The sequence below is a fragment of the Strongylocentrotus purpuratus genome, unplaced genomic scaffold (genome assembly GCF_000002235.5).
Source record: "Strongylocentrotus purpuratus isolate Spur 01 unplaced genomic scaffold, Spur_5.0 spur5_contig_817, whole genome shotgun sequence".
NCBI classification, from domain to species: Eukaryota; Metazoa; Echinodermata; class Echinoidea; order Camarodonta; family Strongylocentrotidae; genus Strongylocentrotus; species Strongylocentrotus purpuratus.
Window position 1 is genome coordinate 147,641 of NW_022145521.1, and position 22,002 is coordinate 169,642.

General features: G+C 36.9%; 1 protein-coding gene across 2 annotated transcripts; it reads left to right on the forward strand.

Annotated features, from left to right (window-relative positions):
- The first annotated feature begins 1,063 nt into the window (after positions 1 to 1,063).
- LOC115918469 (vasculin-like) lies at positions 1,064 to 21,436 on the forward strand. 2 transcript variants are annotated; one of them, XM_030980048.1, is made up of 12 exons: positions 1,064 to 1,294; positions 4,116 to 4,952; positions 7,175 to 7,264; positions 7,819 to 7,987; positions 8,496 to 8,956; positions 10,178 to 10,244; positions 11,032 to 11,327; positions 12,108 to 12,347; positions 13,403 to 13,678; positions 14,587 to 14,828; positions 16,431 to 16,533; positions 17,194 to 21,436. In XM_030980048.1, exons 3-12 carry the CDS (start codon positions 7,187 to 7,189, stop codon positions 17,341 to 17,343), a joined length of 2,082 nt encoding a protein of 693 aa, XP_030835908.1. In that variant the 5' UTR covers positions 1,064 to 1,294; positions 4,116 to 4,952; positions 7,175 to 7,186; the 3' UTR covers positions 17,344 to 21,436. The 2 variants fall into 2 exon arrangements, with proteins under 2 accessions (XP_030835908.1, XP_030835903.1); XM_030980043.1 differs by having other exon boundaries at positions 1,064 to 1,289.
- Positions 21,437 to 22,002: the final 566 nt, after the last annotated feature.

Sequence of the window (22,002 nt, forward strand, 5' to 3'; positions counted from 1 at the left end):
GTGCATAACTTAGGGTTCTGCGCTGTACGCAAATTTTATATTCTTTTATCAATATTCGACTTCCAACACATTTGTGTCGGGAATCTTTGCAGAAGTGTGTTTTAAATGACATCCCCTTTCACATTATGAAAAAATTTAAGTGCAATTTTGCCATCAAATTTTAGGGCTCCCAACACTTTAGAGAGGCTTTAAAAAGGAGGAATATAGGAGGAGGAGGACAAAGGTAGAGGAGAAAAAGAAGATTGTACTTTTTCCTGAACTCTCCCATCAGTTCGGCCTGGAGGCCAGTTTTTTATTTGCAACATTGCATTTTGAAATAGATTTTGTTTAGAAGAATACTACGGAATATGCAGTGCGTCCCAGAAAAAACGAAACCGAGAATCGATGTTTTATCATAACTTAGTCAGATTTATAATTAATGAATGACATATATTTGGAAAGCTAAGATCCTCTTCTTTCATGTGATGCAACTCATATGCCTTTCATATGATATATAAGAAGAAGAAAAAGAAGAAGAAGAAGAAGAAGAAGAAGAAGAAGAAGAAGAAGAAGAAGAAGAAGAAGAAGAAGAAGAAGAAGAAGAAGAATGAGAAGTAGTTGTAGAAGAAAAAGTCACAGAAGAAGAAGAAGAAGAAGAAGAAGAAGAAGAAGAAGAAGAAGAAGGCCTAGCTTATAGGAGAAGAAGGGTGTACATTTGCCTAATATCCCCATCAGGTAGAATGTAACTTGTATAACAAAATTCTGGAAGGGGACAGATAATCAGTTGCTTATTATTACCCCACAATAACATTCGAAATTGAATATCTATACCCTTCGCGTATAAAATCAAGATTATTTTGCTCACCACCCCCTTCCCTTTCACCAAGATGTGTCTTTCTTTCTTCTTTGTCATGAAAAAAACAAAACACGTTTTTCATATTGAAAACTTGGGGGGAAAAAAGGCCTCTTTTGGTTACCATAAAGGCAATATAAAATATCTACGAGAGTCATGTTTGCGCCGACTTGTATCTCGTCGTTTACGAGATTTACTGTTACATGCATAATAACGAGATTACGAGCGTAAAAGAGCTAGCGATAACATCCTCCATGTTGCTTTGCTTTATGCCAATGCATGCTCGAGATAGGAAAAACCACACAACAACAAAACGCGGAATTGATTGAATATTTTTGTTTCACTGACGATTACAGTTGAACACTTCATCGATATACTACAAATTGACCAGCTGCTGATTCTATAAAATATTTTCACCCATTTAAGCTGAAAGAAACCAGTCGGAAGATTTTTTGAGGTAATGTAAGCATCGTTCCTTGTGGTCATTTTGTTCTCAGTTGAAGTTGATTTTTTTTCGCGGGACGCGTTGCTGTAACGTTGATAGCCGTGTTATTTCAATTCAGTGCACATTTGTAGTGCAACGGTTTTCATGTCGTGCAAGCCGATCAGATCTAGAAAATTCGTCATGTAACTGAGACAGCCCTTTTCATTAAACATTGTTGGTGGAGAAAATAAATGTTTATGATTATTTGATTGATATAATAATGTATGACATACAAATTATTGTTTTAATCTTAAACTTTAAGTTAAAACGAATCATCAATTCATCTGAATGATTGTGAATCTGATGTCCGACTCCAACTTCGAACAGAATCCAAGCAATAATGCTGAATTTGAACATTCGGCTCGTCTTCAAATGCTACATCCCCAGGAACAGGAGAGTGGAGGAATTTGACCCCAAAAAAGTAGATTTGTTTAGAAGAAGATGAAAAGTAGAAAATAAAAGAAGAACAAGAACTTGAGAAGTCTGACTCTGACAGTCTGAGTAGAAAAAGAGAAATCAGTAAAAAGTTAGGGGCGCTGGTCCGAGAATGAGGATCGTCCTCACAAACGAGGATATCCTCATAAACGCGGACAAAATGCGTCCTCACAAACAAGGATCATCAGCATTTTCGCAGACATTTTTTTTCTTGGGAGCTCTGTGGGTTTCGGGTTACGAACCGCCCGCTGGCAATGCCAAATTTGGATTCCCCAGGGGAAAATAACCCTAGTTGATCGTCTACTTTTATGGGTTGTCCGTCTTCCCAAGGATTTATTGCTCATAACGTGAAAGTCTCTGTATAAAGTCAATGTAAAATGCATCAAGAAAATCATCCCGGAATCCGTTTTTTTGCATCGCCAATGGGCCGATCAAAAATATGGAACATCTGCTTTTTTGCAGACGTTCCTTGTTTTTGAGGACGCATTGGTCCGCGTTTACAAAGACGATCTTCGTTTATGAAGATGATCCTTATTCTCGGACCAGCGCCCCTACTGGAAATGAAGGAGGAGGAAGAATAAGAGAAAAAGGAGGAGGAAGAAGAATATTAATTTTTTGTGTCAAATTAATGCAATATTTGATCTGGACAGGACATGTCACATGACTGGAATGAAATTTTCTTCAACTTGAGTTCAGAATCATTCTATTTTTTAACTTTTAAAAGAGAAGAACATCTGTTTGTTGGTGTTATACAAATAACGCACGGCCCAGTGTGCATTGGTGCACAGAGGCGGCACCAATCCAAAGAAACCTTGTGTGCACTGCATTTACATTACGCACAACAGGGTCAAGTACGTTATTTGTTTTTATAAAATAGCAACACGTGATAATCGGTACAAACGAAAGTCTCGGAGAGTTATGCAAGTTCTAGAAAATCTGTTTTGTCCATCGCCAGCGCGCGGTTCGGAAACCCAAAACCTGCAGAGCGTCTATGACGCAATTTGTCCACGTTTATGATGATATCCTCGTTTATGCGGACGATCCTCATGCTCGGACCAGCGCCCCTACTGGTTAAATTGTGCATTGAGATAGAAAGTTCAGTCTGCATGGTGACTGAGTGTGTTTTATGCCATATATTATATGTACATGTATGGATATCATAACTCATACCTTTGATAATTTGAAGCTGCTACATGTACATAAACTGAAGCAGTTTCAAAATAATAAATTAATAAGCTTTACATGTATGTTTTCGAGAGAGGACTATCAGGACTTTCTGTTTGGATGACATGACAATCTTATTTTTATATAACAAATTTCCCATCTGTTCCAAGTCCAACGTCCAATATATCATTACTAGAATTTAAATTTTTCAAAAATTCATTGCTCAGCACGGTCTATTCTTTTTAGATTACCTATAATAATATGCTATCTATATTTTGGATAGTGCCCCAAGGGAGAAGGAACTTAGGAGAAAAACAGAAATTAATGATACTATTGTTCACAGTAAATTTGCTCCAGAAGAGTCGTTAGGTCAGCAATCAAAAAGTCCTTTGCACTCTGAGATCAGACACATACACGCGGACCTGCCCTCAGAATATGTGATTATTTTCCAGATTTTTATGCTCAAATGTGACGAAAAACAAAATCAAAATCAAACAAACATTTGTAGAAAGTATTTTTTATTCAGTGTATCTCATTCACAATGCCAAAAATAAAGGAAATATCACTACTGGTGGCAAATACAACGTTAACATGGTAGCTGGATCTAAAAATTGTAATGGGTATCCAAATTGTCCCTCATGTGTGACGTAGGTTGTTCATATTGTGACGTCACCTTTAATCATTTCACTTTGTGAATGGGTTATGGAAAGGCTATCAAAATTTCATTTAATGTATTCCTCACAATTGTGAGCGCTTAAAAAGTACTTTCCTCATTTTGATATTTCTTCAATTCTCATTGTTTACATGAAGTTTTGCTACATTACTGATGATGTGTGTGTTGTTTGAAGATAAAGCTGATTCTTGCAGTTTTAATGGAGGACATCGTTTTATCTGTGTGACATACGTACATGTACTGATGACTTTTGATGTCAATAAAGTTAAACTACATGTATCCTAGGTAAATATCTACCCCTTTTCCCTTTTCCCTTTTCCATTGGAAAATAAATTTGAATTCCATGAATCCATAGTGTATTTTGTAAATACAAATCCTTGCATTGTAACAGCAGCAACTGAAAAGTGTTTTGTGTTGAATGACTGTACACATAATGTACATGTAGCTGTGTTTTTTTCTTCTCACTTCGTTTCTTGTGACCTTTGCTTTATGCTTAATATGTTTTATGTGTTTTCTTGTTCAAACAGAACATCCATTTTGGTGAACAAATTGACCCAGCCACTCGCTACTCAGAAGTCAACATTGAGCTGTAAAAGTGGATCATCAATGCTGAAGGTAGCAGGCATATATTCTATCTTCACTCTGACAAGAAGTGGAAAAGAAAAGATGGCTGCATAATTAGAGCTCAACTCAACGCAAGCCATACGTTAACCAGCAAAGTATTCCATACCATCCCATTATTTTTCAAAAAGTGCTAGCAGAAAGAGATATGGAAGAAAATATATAGGCTTTTCCTTGCTCTCTAGAAGATCGAAGCAATAATAATCTTTATTTAGTTAATTTTCTCAACTTGATATTGCACAACAGCTTGCAGAAGATGAATTGACAGTGGTCTTAGACAAATCAGAATAGTCGTTGTTGGATATAATCAAGAAATATCACCAAATTGTATAGATTAAATACAGGATGCTAAAGTTGTGAAGTCGCAAGCCGACAGATATGAAATGCTCATAAAGGAAATAGATAGTTATCTTAAAAGTGTAGTAACCCTTCAGCGATTCGATGTGAGCTGACGCCAATCCCAACATCATTCTGCTTTCAGTCAACTGTATTTTTGCGAGAAAAATCCCTCGTCTTCCATTTTTTCTACAAACTGATCCTTGATCCGGACATTAAGATGGGGAGGTAACCAAAATAAAAGTTAGTTACATTGTGTAGCTGGACGTGTTTCCAGACTATTTCCTTCTCCAGTGTGAGCGAGAAAGAAATTGCTTGTGCCTGATAGACTGATCATTAGCTGAGAAGCCAAAGGTGATAACTGGTTTTTCCTGCGCTGTTCTGCTGATTCGTTCTCAGGCCAGGAGGTGAGTTATTTTCTTTTCTCGACTTTGAAATACAGATAACTTTTAAAAATTAAGTTTACAAACGTAATCGAATCAATGACAAACTTATGAATGTACATGGTAATTGTGGTTAATAGATGAAAAAAAGGATAAAAAGAAAAGCACGGTTGGACACTTACAATGTTCTAAATTCTAACTTCTGAATTCTAACTCTTAACCGCCATTTTATAACCTTTTATCAGATAGCTCACTCATACAAACCTCTTCAATTTTAATCTGAAAACCCTGTTAAAAAGAGTTGGTGTAGAGCCCTAGTTAAAGATGTAGAAATACATGTAGGAACTGTATTGTAAGACAACTGTTTGAAATAATTCAATATATGTAGCTGAGTAACGACCTGAGAAAGATAAGGAAATCTAATTGTATCCAAGCACTAGGTTATGCTCACAACAAGTTGTCCGACATCTGCATATACATGTATGTACATGTGAAAGTGGCTTTCAGCCAGTTTTTATCAATTTGTTTACATTTTTCTGGTCCAAACAACCGCTCCACTGCATGATAAATAATTCAGAATTGCTCTAAGCAGTTTCTATTGGATATTCAGTTACATGACTAGTATAGAAGTAGAGGACTTGAGGTTATCACTTTTTATTTGAGCTGTTCTCTGTGGTATTGAGCAGGATGTGCATTCATGTCATGTATTATTTACCTCAACTATTTTCATATCCATGCAACTACATTGTATACAAACATTGCATGGTTTCCTTTAATTATGAAATATGAGGATCCAGTCTGACAAAGATACTGGAAACTTGGGTAGGCAAGAAAAGGGGGATAATCCCACACTTCATAACAAGCTTGTCAACAAAGTTCTATTCATACAACATTCAAATTCAAGGTTTATTCAACACTCTTCATAAAAACATTTAAAATATACAAATACAGTAAGGAATGATTAAATAGAGAACAAGATAATGATAAACATTACATTGGCCATTTATGAGAGCATTTAGGATAGGCAGAAATGAGGGATTCCTTAAATGAAAGCCTACCCCTAAACACACACACATTTTTTTTTCCATGTACAATCAGAGTTTAGAAGCACTAACAAGAGAGTGAAACAAATTTACTTAAGAAAGGTGTGAAAGTTGCCCATACTACTCTACTGATTATTATACTTACATGTACATGTAGGATGTTTATTTCCAAGGATCTGAAAAAATTCTGAATATCTAAAAGCCCACTTTTCCTCTGATTTTTTTTATTGCTTTTGAGTGGAACAATGAATAATTAAGACCAAAAAATGCAGATACCGGTAATGAAGTGACAAAAGTTTAGAACTTCTTATGTATGATCCACAAATTAATGAGTGCACAAAATGTTTATGAATTTTGCGATTGGTTTGAGAAAGTTTCATGCTGCTAAGTGAATAAATCACAATTGACACAGCACTGACTTTTTGCAGTTCGCGAAAGTTTCTTCCTGTGAAAATGGCTGTTGTTATCAATTTTAGAAATTTTCTGGTTTGCCAGGAAGAACACCTCTTGACAATTTCTCTTGCAGAGAAACTTCAACGCAAGTAATTGTATAATTGAATGGCCCTGAGTGCGAACGAAGAGGTACACCTGTGTATCCCACAAGCTGATGAGCATATTTCATGAGTCAGCACGACAGCTGAGGTATTCTCAAAGCGAGTGGGATATACCCTTGTATCTCTCAAAAGAAATTCCATTTAATTTTACTATTATTGATTTTATGAAATCTAGTACCTCAATGTTGTATGTACAGTAACATTCTTGTGTTTTTGTATTACCTTCAACGTTAAACACAGAGAGCAAAACAATTTTGTCCTCACGTCCAGCATTTTGCAAAGGGTAGTGCAGGTGCATGTAATTTAAAGTACATCCACTTTGTTAGCCTATGGGTATTTAAATGCATACCTATTCACGTTTTTGATACTTTGTGCTCCGCAGAAAAGATGGCACAGTCATCTGGGTACTTTTTCACAACCTGTAAGATACTTTTTTTAATCAATTCATGATGACCCAGGTACTTTATTTGCAAACCATGATATTTACATAATTATACATGTGTATATGTAGGCCTTTTTTTTCTTCTCGACTCAAAACCCTTTAACATGTTTATTTGTGTGATAGAACCAGTATGGTACGCCATAATTCTTGACTCTTAATACAACTACCTTGTAATAATTTTTTTGCACATGTTTATCCCTGTGCTAGGACCAGTATGGTATGCCAGTGGCTACCATGGCCAACCCTCCTGAGCATGACTTTGCTCCATCTTGGCTCAAGATCCCCAATGACAACCAGGTAAGAATCAAGGGGAATACCCTACTAAGAACCAAGGGGAAATACCCCAATAGAAAATATGAATGTTACCATTGTTAATGTTTGCGTTTTAAAAGCTAATTTCAAGCTACACACGTAAGAGGTATCAATTGTCCAGATGTGGAATAACAATCCATGATGTTTCTCCATGATCTCACTTATATCTTGCCAATACTGTAAAGCTGTGATGCCCTGGTAAAATAAGATGGAAAGCACAGAGGAAAAATAATGATATGCTAGTTTTGTACAAAGTTTTAAACACTATTCAATTCAATTTAATTTAATTCAATTCAAATTTTATTACAACAACAATATTGATTTTTTTAGAAATGTCCATACACATTGGTATTATTGAGAAGAATATGATTTGACATAATTACGTACTTAAAAAGTCAAACTACAAAATAGAAGGACAGTTTTTAACTTGAAGTTGACAAACATATACTGGCTTCAAATTTGTCTGTCTTCATTAGATTCAATATACTTATTTGTGATGAAACTAAACACTTCCCCTTATGATCTCTCTCACTCCACAGCTTATAGCGAAACCTCATTCAGACCATCACAGAGCAGGCTCTAAGTACCCCTCCCCACACCCTGATGGGGGTCGGCAGCGTAGCAGACACCCCTCCAACGAGTCCTTCCCAGGCTTCCCTCCTAACCACACCCAGCAACCCAACATCCATGGATACCGGAGCCGAGATGGTAAGCTTGCTTGACAGGAGTCATTAGTATTGACTTTTAACTGATATTTTGTTGTAAGCTGCGAAACAGGCATCATTTTCCAGTTTGTGTATCATTAATAAGAAAGGGCTGCTGGATTTGAAACTCGGTCACTGCTTTGTTTCAGGCTATATGTTTTTTTTAATAGATTAGAGTGCTTGAACTTTGATATAAGATTCTCTTTTAGGGTAATTGATAAAAGTAACCTCCATGCTTGTTCAGGGTGTAACTGCTAAGGAAAATAATTGTAAAATGACATGCTGATTTGGAATGCACATTTGCAGTGGTTTTCTTTTGTAATATGTAATTTCTTGGTGATGTAGGTGAATTTATGTTCAGATTCAATTTCTCTATGGTATCGCCTAGATCTTGTTACGGATTTTCATCTGTTGTCAAGATATTAAGAACAAAAAGTATATGTACAACTGGGATGTCAGACATGTGTTGTTGAATTAAGATCTTAAAGGAGCCATGTTCCTCATTTTTGCAGAGAAAAGATTCCGACCAGGACCCCGCTACCACTCCCTAGAAGACCCCCTGCGTCACTCAGAGCTTCCCAGCGCTTATGCACCCCTCAACCAGAACAATGGCTTCCTTCCCCCACCCCCTTCCATGGGCTACTTTCCCTCTTCTCTGGACTATAGTTTCAACCCTAAGCGTGGCGGACCTCCGCCCCTCCACCACAACCTCAACCGGCTCGACCCTCACGGCTACCACCATGGAGGCAGGAGCTACGGTGGTGGTGATGGGGGGCGTGGTCGGTACGGAGGAGGAGGCAGTAGGCATGGGCGTGGCGGAGGCGTGAACGGCAAGGCTGGTCCTGAGAACGGGGAATCTAATGGTGAGGAGAATGGAGGGGGAGGAGGAGTTAGGAAAGGTGATGCAGCCAGTGCCAAAGGAGATGAAGGGAAAACAAATGGAGACAAAAGTGCCTTATCTAGTCATGACTTTGTGAGTAATCTTTGCTATTCCTTCCTTGCGACATGTACTGTACATCAGAGCCATCTATACACAGAGTTTGGCCAACTTGGTTTCACTGGGTCACAACATGGCGTGCTTGCCCAACAAAGCAGAAGTTGCCATCTTGTGTCCAACTTGAACCGGGTTGGCCAAACTCTGTGTATAGATGGCTCTGATGTACATGTACATGTATGTAGAAGACATTTTGCATGAAATATCAATGCATTCTCGAACTTATCTGTTTGATGCATGCCAGCCATTCAGGTTTTTAGGTTTTACATGTATATGCAGGGGGCAGGTATTACATAATATAGTAATACTACGACGATGATTATGAAGAACAGCTATACCCTTACCTTACACTAGTTCCTCTGGTTGTCAGAGTAGTTGTCCAATGAGTAATAAGGGAGATTATGTGACCTCAACACAGATCATATGTTTGTTTGTGCCACCCGCGCAACATATGTGATGTTCAAAACATGAGTAACTTGGACTTGGCAGAAAGTTGAGAGATTATGAAAACTGCTGCCAAGTGTCTGTTACAGGGTTTCCCCATGTACTGTTGTGAATGTAGCTCTGTATGTTTACGTAATTCGTTTAGAAAGGTTGAAGTTCTGGGGAAGATTCTTACTGTACTGTTCCATCTGGGGATCCAGTGGCATTGTCATGAGGAGACTCTCGGCCTACAAGTTTTTTTGTACCGTGTTTACTTGTTGATGATGACATTACAAATGCTACATTTTTAAATGAAAATAGCTTTTTATGTATTAAATGTTATTAAAGTGCTATTATATTTTCAATTCAATTTCAATTTTTCAATTTCACTTTATTTATGTTTCTAACAAAACATTACAAATCAATTAAAACATTTACAACAAATGTAAAAATACATATTGGAAACAGAGGGGTCCACTAAAAAGCAATGCTTGTACAAGTGTGAACACCTCAAATGATACTTAAGAATGTTGAGTAACTAAATTAACAAGTGCATAACTACAAAATAGGGGAGAAAGGGGGGGGGGGGGAGGGGGAGGGAGGATACCAAAAGAGACGAGAACAGGACAAGACGGTACTTTAAATGAAAAAAATAGAAGAACACAGTCATAATACAAAGAGTAGACAAAGTGCTACACACAAATATTAAAAAAAGAGTAGACAAAGTGCTAGTTAAATTTTTACCTGATTATTCATACTTTCATTTTTATTTTGCAGCCCTCATTATCTGGCGAAGCTAACCGTGAAGTCAAAAAGGAATCCTCAAAACCTGCTGGAGCATGGGGTAAGAAAATGCAACATTGTTCAGAGTTTGATTTCTCCCCCTTCTTATCTATTCCTTCACCCTAACGGTCTCCTTTGTCATCGTCTTTCTCTTTCTCTCTCTTCCTTTCTCTCTCCCCCTCTTGTGTTTTGTAAATCTTTGTTTCTCTGCCACCTTGGTCTACCGGTTTCCATTTAAAAAAACTAAAATTAGTGTGATTTTATAGAATATCTTGCACTTTTGTTTTTGTTGTTGAAAACCATGTGATGGAAAATTCTTTGCTACTGGTTACTAAGTTGATGTCATTAGTAAAAAAAAAAATTGATTTTAGTGTAACCATTTACATTTTCCATTCCTGGAAGAGATATTGTAGGAAAGGAAACAATTAGGAATACAAATATAGTGGAAATTGGAATAGAATTTTTGTGCCATTTCATGTAGCCAGGCTAATGTGGATCTTTTGTCTTTTAAAGTGACTCTGTAACATCGCCTATCTGATTATCAAGATATTTATGATTGGAAATCAAAACATCATTTTTTGTTTTCATCTATTTTCTACTAGTCCATTGGGGAAAATGATGATGGTAAAACCGGTCACTCAAAGATTTTTACTTTTTTGAGGCACTTGATGATCATTTTGGAGTGCAATTTGCTTTGAGCTTCAATATTACACCATATCACAGACACTTGATGTAGGGCCATGCATCTCAGATTTAAAAGTGTTAAACCAAGCCTTTAAGGAAATGTAAAACATGCTTTATAAATATATGAAATGGAAGCCATCATCACTGATTGATTTGTCTTGCAGAGAAACGGCCGGGTACCTCCAACATCAGCATAGGCGGCAAGAAACTGCAACTGGTTCAGAAATCAATAACAGTCAGCGACTTGCCAACTACCAATGGCTCCCAGCCCACAGCAGGCAAGATGTCACCCTCTGGTGTCAACGGTGTAAGCAACCTGACGTCGGGTAGCAAGGTGGGTGGGATGCAGCAGGCGGTACAGAACAAGGGTGCCAAGACAGGGCGTGGGGCAGTGCCCCTCTCCTCGGTCAGCTCCGGTGTGTACAAGTCACTCGTCCCCAAGTCCTCTACTCCTACAAAGGTATGATCTATCTTTGTTTATTGATAATTATATGTCCTTGTATAGCGGCTAACACTTACTTAATCAGAAGTCTCTAAGCGCCCTACGATAATGAGGCATAATTACCCTGGCTTTCGCAGAGCAACTGTCAAGCGCTTTTCGTTTCAAGGAATAAATTCCTACCGGGTCCCCGTTTTCTCACCTGGGTGGAGTGCAGCACAATGTGGATGAATTTCTTGCTGAGGGAAATTCACGTCCTGGAGTGGGATTCAATCTCACAATCTTATGATTGAAAGGCGAGAGTCGATACCACTACACCATGATGCTTCCACACTCCAATTAGTTGAGCAAGGTCAATGCTAGATAGCATGTAAGGTGCTCATTAATTTTAACATGTTGGATCCAGGCATGAAGATGGATTAGTTCTAGTGCTTTCGAGTCATAATTTTTGCTAACCCAGATACATTGTAGATGTCAGTAATTCTTGAACATACACAAGTTTAATATTATATGTTCTCCTTGAATGAATGCCATTTTGTTGTTTAATTCTATATTTTGCTTGTCTAACAACCCCATGATACATTAGGATTACCACTAGTTCATTATTATGAATTCACCATTGCTTTATATGCACATTGTTTAAAATCATCCATTACCAGAACTCATGGTTAGTTTGAAATGCCTTTTACTTTTCGACAAAAGAACTAAATCAGTCAATTTATGAGGTGTAAATGATAACTAATGAAAAGATAAACTTTATCTACATAAAATGCCTTTACAAATTCGTTTTTTTACGAGCAGGCCACCACACCAAGGAAACCCATTGCGAAGGAAGTGGTTATCCGCCCAGCTCCTGTCATCAGTAATAAAGACAAGTCAGCACTTCCTCTCACATCATCATCCTCATCATCACCATCACCGTCATCATCAATGTCCTCCTCCACCTCCTCCTCTTCATCCACATCATCGTCGACGTCTCTGCCATCGCCGTCGGGAAACGCAGCTTCATCACAACCTTCCTCCAACCCTCCAGTGAAAGAGGTATTTTGTGAATTATATATCGTAGTTAAAGCCACACAGTAGTCATTATCCATGTGCTTTTCATCATAAACTGCCGACATGAGATTTGGTTGAATTACTATTTAATGTGAATGTGTGTGCAAAATAGACCAGTTCATGGTTAGCACATGCACAGATATTCAAAACATGAAGAGATCCCACTTTGTACATATTGAAATAATTACTCCTACAGCAATGGAGGTGCTACATAAATAGCCTTTGTTTCCCCTTTTCAAAGAATACATCCACCTGTGTATCATGGAGTGCACTTCTTGTGCATAAATGAATAATGATTAAATAACTTTCATGAGCATGTATCCAGTATTTTGCCTGCATGTATTATCTGCTCATGCCCAGACTGCAACTATTAACTGGCTTATTCTCTGAACCAGCGAAACCTGTGGTCCCACCAGAAAATACTCCAACTTGCCTATACCTCAAGTGTGAGGGAAATATGATATAAATGATGAGAATTCCATAAGGTGGTAGGCTAGGGCACAGTGCATCATACAAGACCCGTTTGTTGGAGAAGTGAAATCCACTATTGATAACTGACAACACCTGTTACTTTGTAAACAACAGAATGGTGTCATATTCCTAATGAAAACCTACTTCTGTGCATCTTTAAAATAGCTTAATGAAATGTAGGAGCACATAAGGATATTTTTTTTAATTAACATTGTAATATTTATGTACAGAGCTTTAATACTTATTTTTACTTTGAAATAAATCACAATTATTTAAACTTGGTTCTGTTGAACTTTGTTGAAATTATATGGTTCATTAATGCTTTTATATTAAAGGTAAAGACCAGTTCTGGTCATGCGATTGCATTGTGAAAGAAACGTTGTGGAATCGATCAGAAAGGGTTGATCATCTAGCATATAGGTATTGGTGTGTACTGCAAGGTTCTGGAATCATCAAAATGATAAGAAATTTGGCCCAGTCTTGGTAAAGTTACAAGCACTGTATACAGAAAGATTTATATGGGACTAGGCTATTGTTATTATTATTATGTTTGTATTTTGCACTTACAGCAGGGCTCTCCGCGCTCCACCTCTGCCATAGACATTCCCACCCCTCGCATGGTGACTGTGTCAAAGGTCAAGCGGACGGACAAGGTTGACTTCCTGAAGGAGCTGCGTCGCACCGGGAGCGTGGACTCTCCAAGGTTACCGCTCAGCAGCGAGCCTCTGGTCAATGGCATTGACCACTACACAAACAACCACAATGACCAATCTGGTCACTATCACAACTACAATAGGTCTTCCACCAAGCAGTACGAAAAGACAAATGCTACCACGATTTACCAGGTATGTTGTTACATTTCCTGCTCAGTGCTCATAATCAATATGCATTACTAAGTCCCTCGGAGAGGACGTAAAGTCGTTGGTCTTCTGGTTGCTTATTTGCAAGCCCAACCCATGCATGCTTCCTCAGCAGTCTGATAAAAAAAAGCCAACAAAAATGTCTTTATCTTCTTCTAAATACACTTGTGTCGAGATATAACTCACTTAATACTTATACTAACCAAGGGCTTTGGTTAATTCATGGAAAAGCTTGAAATATGAAACCAGTATTACATGTATAGTAAAACCGGCTTTAGCAATCACCTGTGTAGAAAGACCACTTTTTTTTGTTTCCCTTAAGCAGTCTTTACTTGCAGGTTTCACTGCATTATTATTATTATTTAAGGTAATACAAAGTTTTGGTATGGGGTCATGAATTTGGTTCAAATGAACATATTGGAAGCATGTGCGATCGTACAATATTCAGCGATCGTTGTCGCGGTTGAAATCGAGTCTAAAGTGATGAATTTATAAATAATAAACTGTTTATGTTGTATAGCTCCCTCTCAAGGTCAATATATCAATTTAGCTATAAACCAATGTTTCTTGACTAAAATTGACTGATTGGCTATTCCTATTTGGAAATTATATATCACAAACTACATATTCTGGGATTTTCATGGTCGCAGCTATCATTGTATGGCCGTAGGCACTATTTGAAATTTATCAAAAATTTACCGGGAGCACCAGTAAATTTGTATTCAATTTTTCTCGAAAGCAGAAGTGTTTTAGGGGCTAAATTTTCTAGTGCTTAGAATTCATCCACAGGGGCATCCAAATATATCGAAAATGTAAAGAATCACTCTCCAGCCAATTTTCACAATTTCCCAAAACTTAATATTACCTTTAATGTTATTATTTGATTTCTGCAGCAACCAGACCCCTTTGAAGATTTAGACATAGTTGAGCCTAGACAAGATACTATAATCAACAACCAACTACCCATCAGCAAGTGCAATGGCCATTACGACAATGAAGGCCAGAATGACAAGGACGTCGATGACAACCTTGACTTGGTCACCAACAATGGCCGTATGGACATGCCCCTCAACGAGCAGAACCTCCTGGACTGTCAACCGATGGAGCTTTCCAGTAGTTTAGAAGCAGAGAAAAGGTAATAATAATATTAATAATATCGTTGGCCGGGTAGCAGAAGGGCGTTATTGCGCGAGCGATTCGAAAACTACTTTTCGAATTATTCGCATTTAAACTGCTTTCCGTCCCGAAAATTGGTTGAAAACATAAAAGACTAATAGAAATGTTGTAGTAGAACACGGCCACAATTATTTTCTTGGAAATAAGTCAGTTTTATAAAAGTTAAGGGCGATTTAGTGCTAACGCCCTTCTGCCTAAATTTTCATTATTGACCTGAAATTTGAGGTAACGCCCTTCTGCCAACCAGGCGACGACATGTCTTGTTTATCCAGGGTAGCCTCATCAGTATTCATACTGTTCTCCATGAGGGCCCTGCAATCATACCAATACCCCAGCTTTAGCTGAGCTACCATAAAAAGGTGCTCAAGCATTCAAGGAATTTCTTCCTACCGGGTACCCATTTACCTCACCTAGGTGGAGTATAGCAAATGTAGATTAATGTCTTGCCAAATGACATAAGCGCCGCAGCGGGACTGGAACCAGGAACCGTGCTATCCACAGGCACCTGAATGAATGTCTTCCTACAAACTGGTTTAGTGTTGTGAAAATGGCTTGAAAATATTTGCTTGTCATTTGTGGTAAAACATGAAATTCAAGTATTACATATCTCATTTAAAGGGATTGGGTATCTTTGCCTCAGATTCTAAACAAAATCCTGGATGATCGCCTGTCTGAGATTATCAAGATATTTATGATTGGAAATCAAAATGTCAAAAAACGTTTTCCTAACGGTTTTTTATAACACAACAGTCTATTGGGGAAAATGAGTATGGTGAAACCGGCCACGCAATGATCATTTTGAAGCACATTTGTTCAGGGCTTGAATATTACACCATATCAAAGACTTTGATAACACGTAGGGCCATGCATCTCAGATTTAACATTGTTAAACGATGCCTTTAACAAGGTGTAAAAGGCATTTGTAGTACAATTCATACGTTACAAATAGAGTTAGAATGTGACATGCGCATTTGGGCCTTTCTTTGTAAAGTGAAACAAATATCACACTCATCAACAAAATCTACGCCTGTTGAAGATAAGATTATCAACATGAAAAAAGTGAGATGACTTCTGTGTGAGAGAAATATTTCAAAAATGAATGGCCCACATGAGGGAAAACAGTTTAAAGATACAGTTAAGTTCTGGTCATGCGATTGCATGTGAAAGAACGTTGTGGAATCGATCATAAAAGGTTGATCATCTAGTATATAAGTATTGGTGTGTACTGCAAGGTTCTGGAATCATCAAAATGATAAGAAATTTGGCCCAGTCTTGGTAAAGTTACAAGCACTGTACACAGAAAGATGAATATGGGACAATGCGATATCTATCCAGGCCGGATAGATATGATAAATTACCAAATATATCAATTAGTATCAATTATCAAGTTGTATCATCACGTATTAGTCAAAACATATTTTTTCACATGATTGGTAATAAGAACTTCCATTTCATTTTTTGAGAGGGGGGGGGGGGGGGGTTTCCAAAAGTGGTCTTTACCTTTATACATTTTTCTGATGGTCATTCCTCTGAAATACATTGATTGCTTTTCTCACATCAGGTTACTGCAAGAGATGGGTTGGCATGAGCACAGTGACAATGAAGAAGGATACGCACCGATCACTGAAGACGAACTCAAGGAGTTCAAGATCAGGTCACAACAGGTGAGTGAAGAGGTTTATTTGACTCATTTAAAGCCTGTCTGCACTAGTTTGGCCAGGAGGGATTAGACCTGCCTGCATGGTCACTGACAGGTGGTTATCTCATCAAATCAGCTCTTAATTAAAATAAGAAAAAGGGGACTATGGGGGACCAACGGATACTATTTAAGCATTGTTTTGTATATAGAGGGCGCAAGTAGCTACAAGTAGTGCAGTCCTGCTTTAAGCAAGTTGATAGGCAAACAAAAAGTCTTTTTCCTTGAAGGCTCTTTTAAAATTATTTATTGCTATGATTTTGGTGACTGGATTTGCCATTCTCCTACTTTCTTGTGATTCCTTTCGTAAATTCTTTATAGTCTGCGTTCAAAGAATGAACATAATCACATGGTACAGTGTACCTCATCACAGTGACATTTGCCACTCTCCACCCAGGTGTTAAATGGGTACCGGTAGGACGGAATTCCTTGAATGCTGTGAGCGCCGAAATCGGCTGCCTAGCAGAGCCGGGGTAATAGTTGGAGCGCCTTGAGCACCAAGCATGGTTGATATGTGCGCTATATAAATATCCAATATTATTATTATGTGCATTTAATCATGTTTGACTTTTCCTATCACACCTTACCAACCAACCATTCCTCCTTTCCCTTTACTCCTCTCATACAGATGGGGAAGAATGGTTTCAGTCGACCCGCTCAGCCCATCATCCTCAACCTCATCCCTCATCCTGTCATGAACGCCATGACGACCATGGCAATCGAAGACGCAGAGCTCAGCTCCTCCTCCGATGAGTCCTCGGATGATGATGACTTATAGTAGCGGCTGGCCTCTCCTTCAGTATGAACCGATCGGTGGTCTTTCTTACGTAACGGAACAGAACATTTTGCTCTTCATCGTCGACGAATCAGTGCTTCTCTCTGATGCAAATCCTTGCAATACATCCACGATAAATAACTCTGTGCCTCATGAATGCAACAGTATTTTGTGTTCATACAGTTTGTTCGGTGTGTTTGTTTCATCTTCTGGAAATCGATGTTTGAAATATTGATAGGACAGGAGCTGTGCACCTTTTTCATTACTAACAATGAGGTCAGAAAGTGACAGTGGTTCAAAAACAATCGAGTACTGAAAGATCATATCTCAACTGGTCTTGTTTGTTTTTTATGAGTGAATTCCACTTCATGATAACCACTTTCAGCAGCAGTGGAAAATATGTTTACAAGTTGATAAATGAAAAGAATGTTTTGCACACATGCTCACCTTAATACATGCCCACGAAATGCTACCAATTTATTTCCCATGAAGGGGTTCTTTCAGTTACAAGTTGGGCAATATAATTGTAAAACGGACCAGGTATGTTTGATGGTATTTTGTTAAGGAAAAGAATAATAGTGAAAATAATTTGCCTTTTTGTAAACATTGGCTCTAAATACAAGCTTTACAGAGCTGTTTATTTTCATTAGTGTCAGGTGACTCATGAACATGTCATGTGACTTGGATGGTAACTTATCCTTTCTTGGGCATATCACAATAGACTGGTACTCTCACCTACTATCAAATATTATCTTTCTGTTTACCATTCAAAATATCAGGATGTAGCTTGTTATTTAACACAATCTGCCAAAGTTTACGGCCCCTGTTCACTTTGCTTACAGATGAAGAAAAGCACAACGATAGGAAAAAGTAAACAATTATAAAAAAAAAAAAGGCTTCACTTCATTTGTACCCCTCACACTTTTATGGATAGATTAACACAATCTGCTAAAGTGTAGTTTGTGCAGAGAACAATGTGGACACAGATTGTATTTTCTAGTTTTGTAACATATTTTTCCCCAAGTGCTTACTTTTAATGTTTGACAAACATTGTCATCATTTAACTATGTTTATATGAAGAAAAGGAAAAAGAAAAGATGAAGGGAGCAGAGAAAAGACAAAGGGAGTGAAAGGAATCATGTTGTATCTTCCAAGAAAAAATCTATATATATATATCATACTTGTACTTCCAATCATACGGTGTGTCTTTTTTGTACTGAAACAAAAGTTTTTATTGCAATTTTTAAAATGAACCATTTTTCTACATCAATCTGATTTCTTACTGATCTCTTCGTTCAATTTCTGCGTGTTTTCATTCATGGATCATACGTCTGATTTTTCACTGATCTGTTTGTTGAATCTCTCATTGTTTGCATACATCAGTCATTTTATTCAGTGTTTTTCATATTATGCCAACAAGTTTTCCAGATCAAATAGCATTTTGTCTGCAATAATACTATAAAACTGGAAACGTTTGCAAGCTCGAGATGTTCACGAATTTCAACCACAACTAACACAACGCTAATTTTGTTGGCGATTCACAATAGTTTCTGCTGTAGAAATCTCTTATCGTTTACAATTTGTGACAGTTTCCGGTGTTAAAGTAATATAGGGTATTTTATCTGTTTGTTAGTGCTTGTAAAAATGCACTTTGAAGTAGAACGCTTATAGGTTGTTTTGCTTACTGATATCAAGCTTTGTTTACAATTTTGAGCAAAAAGTTCACCCCCACCCCCACCCCCCAGAAAAAGTACAATTCTCTGTGAGGGCTATTTCAGTAGATTGAGTATCTTCTCCCAAAACTGTCGGATGAGTCGCCGCTTACATCCTGTTGAAACGCATGTTATGAAATTAATAAGTGTTTGCACTTTCAACAAGATGGCGGTGAAGTTGAGACAGCCGTCTGGGGTCAGATTGCTGAGAGCTCCTGCATTTTCAGTTGAAGACTGGTATCCTCTGATTAGGAGGGGATATTACTAATAAAAGCATTTTATGAATGAGATAAGTGTTTATTCTCTTTTTATTTAATTCAAGAAAAGGGCAGTTTATGGTTTAAAACGAAATCCGACCCATGCTAGAAATATATTAGTTTAGATTAGATCACTTTATTGCTATCCCAAATTCAGAGCAAAAACAAATTAACTGATTTAACAGGATCAAGTCGCACCTTTATGCCCTGATCTCTTTAAAATTGGAATCGATTGATATTGCATATTGCCTGTGTGATAAAACTAATGCACCTTGATAATAAATTGAACACAGGCAATTTACAGTTTCACATCAAGAGCAATTTGTTTTCTTTTCATGTAAAATATTTGTGTGTGGAAATACCTTGTTGCCAGCTTACACAAAACGATTGAAGTGTCTTTCCAAAGAGTTTACGCTTCTTACAGGAGACACAAGATGGATGAGAATAAAGGAAAATGTGTAAATCCATGAGACAAATAGGAAGAGCAGAATAGGTTACACTGAATTATGATGATTTTAGAGGAGAACTGACCGCCTAGATTGTTATCTGAAGCAACGTTGAGAGGACTATGTTGGTATAAATTTATTTTTTTGTTGATGGATTTTATTCTTATTGTGTCTTACCAGTGATTCTATCCAGATGTGCTTTATTGTAAAGTAATAATTGTCTTTGGTTTTGTCGGATGAGGAAGTACTGATCTTGCAGATCCAATTAACATTGAGGTACTCATGGATGGACATTAAACCGGGAGCAATTTATGGAGCCTTATAAACTAAATGAAATGGTCAAGCTGACCTATGACATATGATTTATTTTCCAGAAACATGTGTATATTTTTTCTTTTCAAATGCTATTGTGTAGAGTTTATCCGGGAAAATGTGAGATTTTGGGGGCGTTTTTTCCTTTTTCTGCTGGACTTACTTGCTTCATTTTTTATTGTCAAAAAAACTATTTTCATTGTCACCTCATTTTGTTATGATAGATTTGTTGTTGTTGATACAATCCCAGAGTGATTCCAGTAGACACTGAGGTTGTGTGTTGGACACAGAAAGGACTAACTGTTCAAAGATTCAAAAGCCCTTCTTGTACTCATGCTAACGACTTCTAACAACGTTTATTTACGCTCATCATTAAGCAAGTCTTCTTGTAACCAGCAATACCTTTTTTTTGTCAGCAAGTCTTGGACAAAGCTCTCTCCTTATTTGCATCAAATCATCACTTTCAGTTTAGTGTTGTATTTGACATTTTGTTTACTTTATACGATAACAACAACAACAGAAGATTAGCAATCGAAGATCTAAGACCATTGACCACATTCAGAGTTATACTTACATTCAAATGGTTGGTGTTTTGATCTAGAAGTATTGCCAAGTTATGATGTATTTAACGAAAAAGACCTTTGAGAGGCAAATAATGAATGCTTTCACCATTTAAACTTTGTTCAGTTCAAAGCTATTTGTTTTGTTCCTTTTTCTGTTTAAGGCATTGTTTTCATTTGCTATCTTTTTTGTGTGTCTTCTTGTTCTATTTTTATTGTAACAAAATATTGAGTTTATTTTAGGCAACAATCCAGTTTGCCTCGTTTGTATACAAACATTACAGGAGTGTTTATTTGATGTTAAGTTGTGATAAACAACATGTTTTCTCAACTTAACAAATTCTCCAAGAGTTCTCTACATGATCTTGCTGGGAATTGTATGGAGGTTGAACAACTGTATTTTTGATGATGCAAGTAAAAGAAAGACATCAATTGTTATGTTCTTCAAATGAATGAAAATTCTTGACATGGTAGGAATGCCTGTGTAGTTTCAAATATTATTTGTGTAAACTATGTGTGAGGATTTTAAAGAAAGATAATTTATGTTCTGTGTCCAAGATAAAAACCAGGGCACAGACTTCAGTCAAACTTTTATCTCTGAGCAAAATAAATGAGGCATAAGAAATGTTGCTGTTTTATACAGATGAAAGAGAGTCTAAGAGAAAAATATGAGTGGAAAATACACAAAGATGAATATTATTGAGAGAATAACTTGATGACACATTATGCATCTGCACAATATAATGATTCTCTGCTGTTTATGATGAAAAGTGTCTCAATAAATGAAAAGAAAGTTTGTTAAATCTTGAGATTCATCTTTTATTGTACTATACATATGTATGTCTTGTTGTAGAAAATACATGCTCACAAATTCATAATTAAATCAAATCAGATTAGAACTGGTACATTAGAATGTTGGGGTGAACCTTTAAACTAAAATTATTTAAAGCGAACATGTTTCATTTCTGAAACTAACTAATTTTCAGTGAAATTCCCGGAAATTTTCCCTTTGTTGCAATGCAAAATTTATTAACAACTCAAAAACTTTCACAATCACGTCAAATTATAAATTAATATCTTTTTAGAAATTAAATTTTTGATCAAGGTAATTAACCAACCAAAAACAATCAATAAAAATGCAAAAAAATAAAAATAAAAATACATGAGTTAATTAGTTAATTGATTAACATTTTTTTTTTTTTAAAGCTCCACACAGTTGCTTAATTACAACTATACTGTATTGTGTTAAAACAATTTTCCTAGTGATTGATTCCTTAATTACCAATTTCAACAAACAATATATATTGTTGCATACTAATTAAACGACTTAACATAATGTTTTAACCTTTCTTTACTAGTGCAATTGACTTCAAAA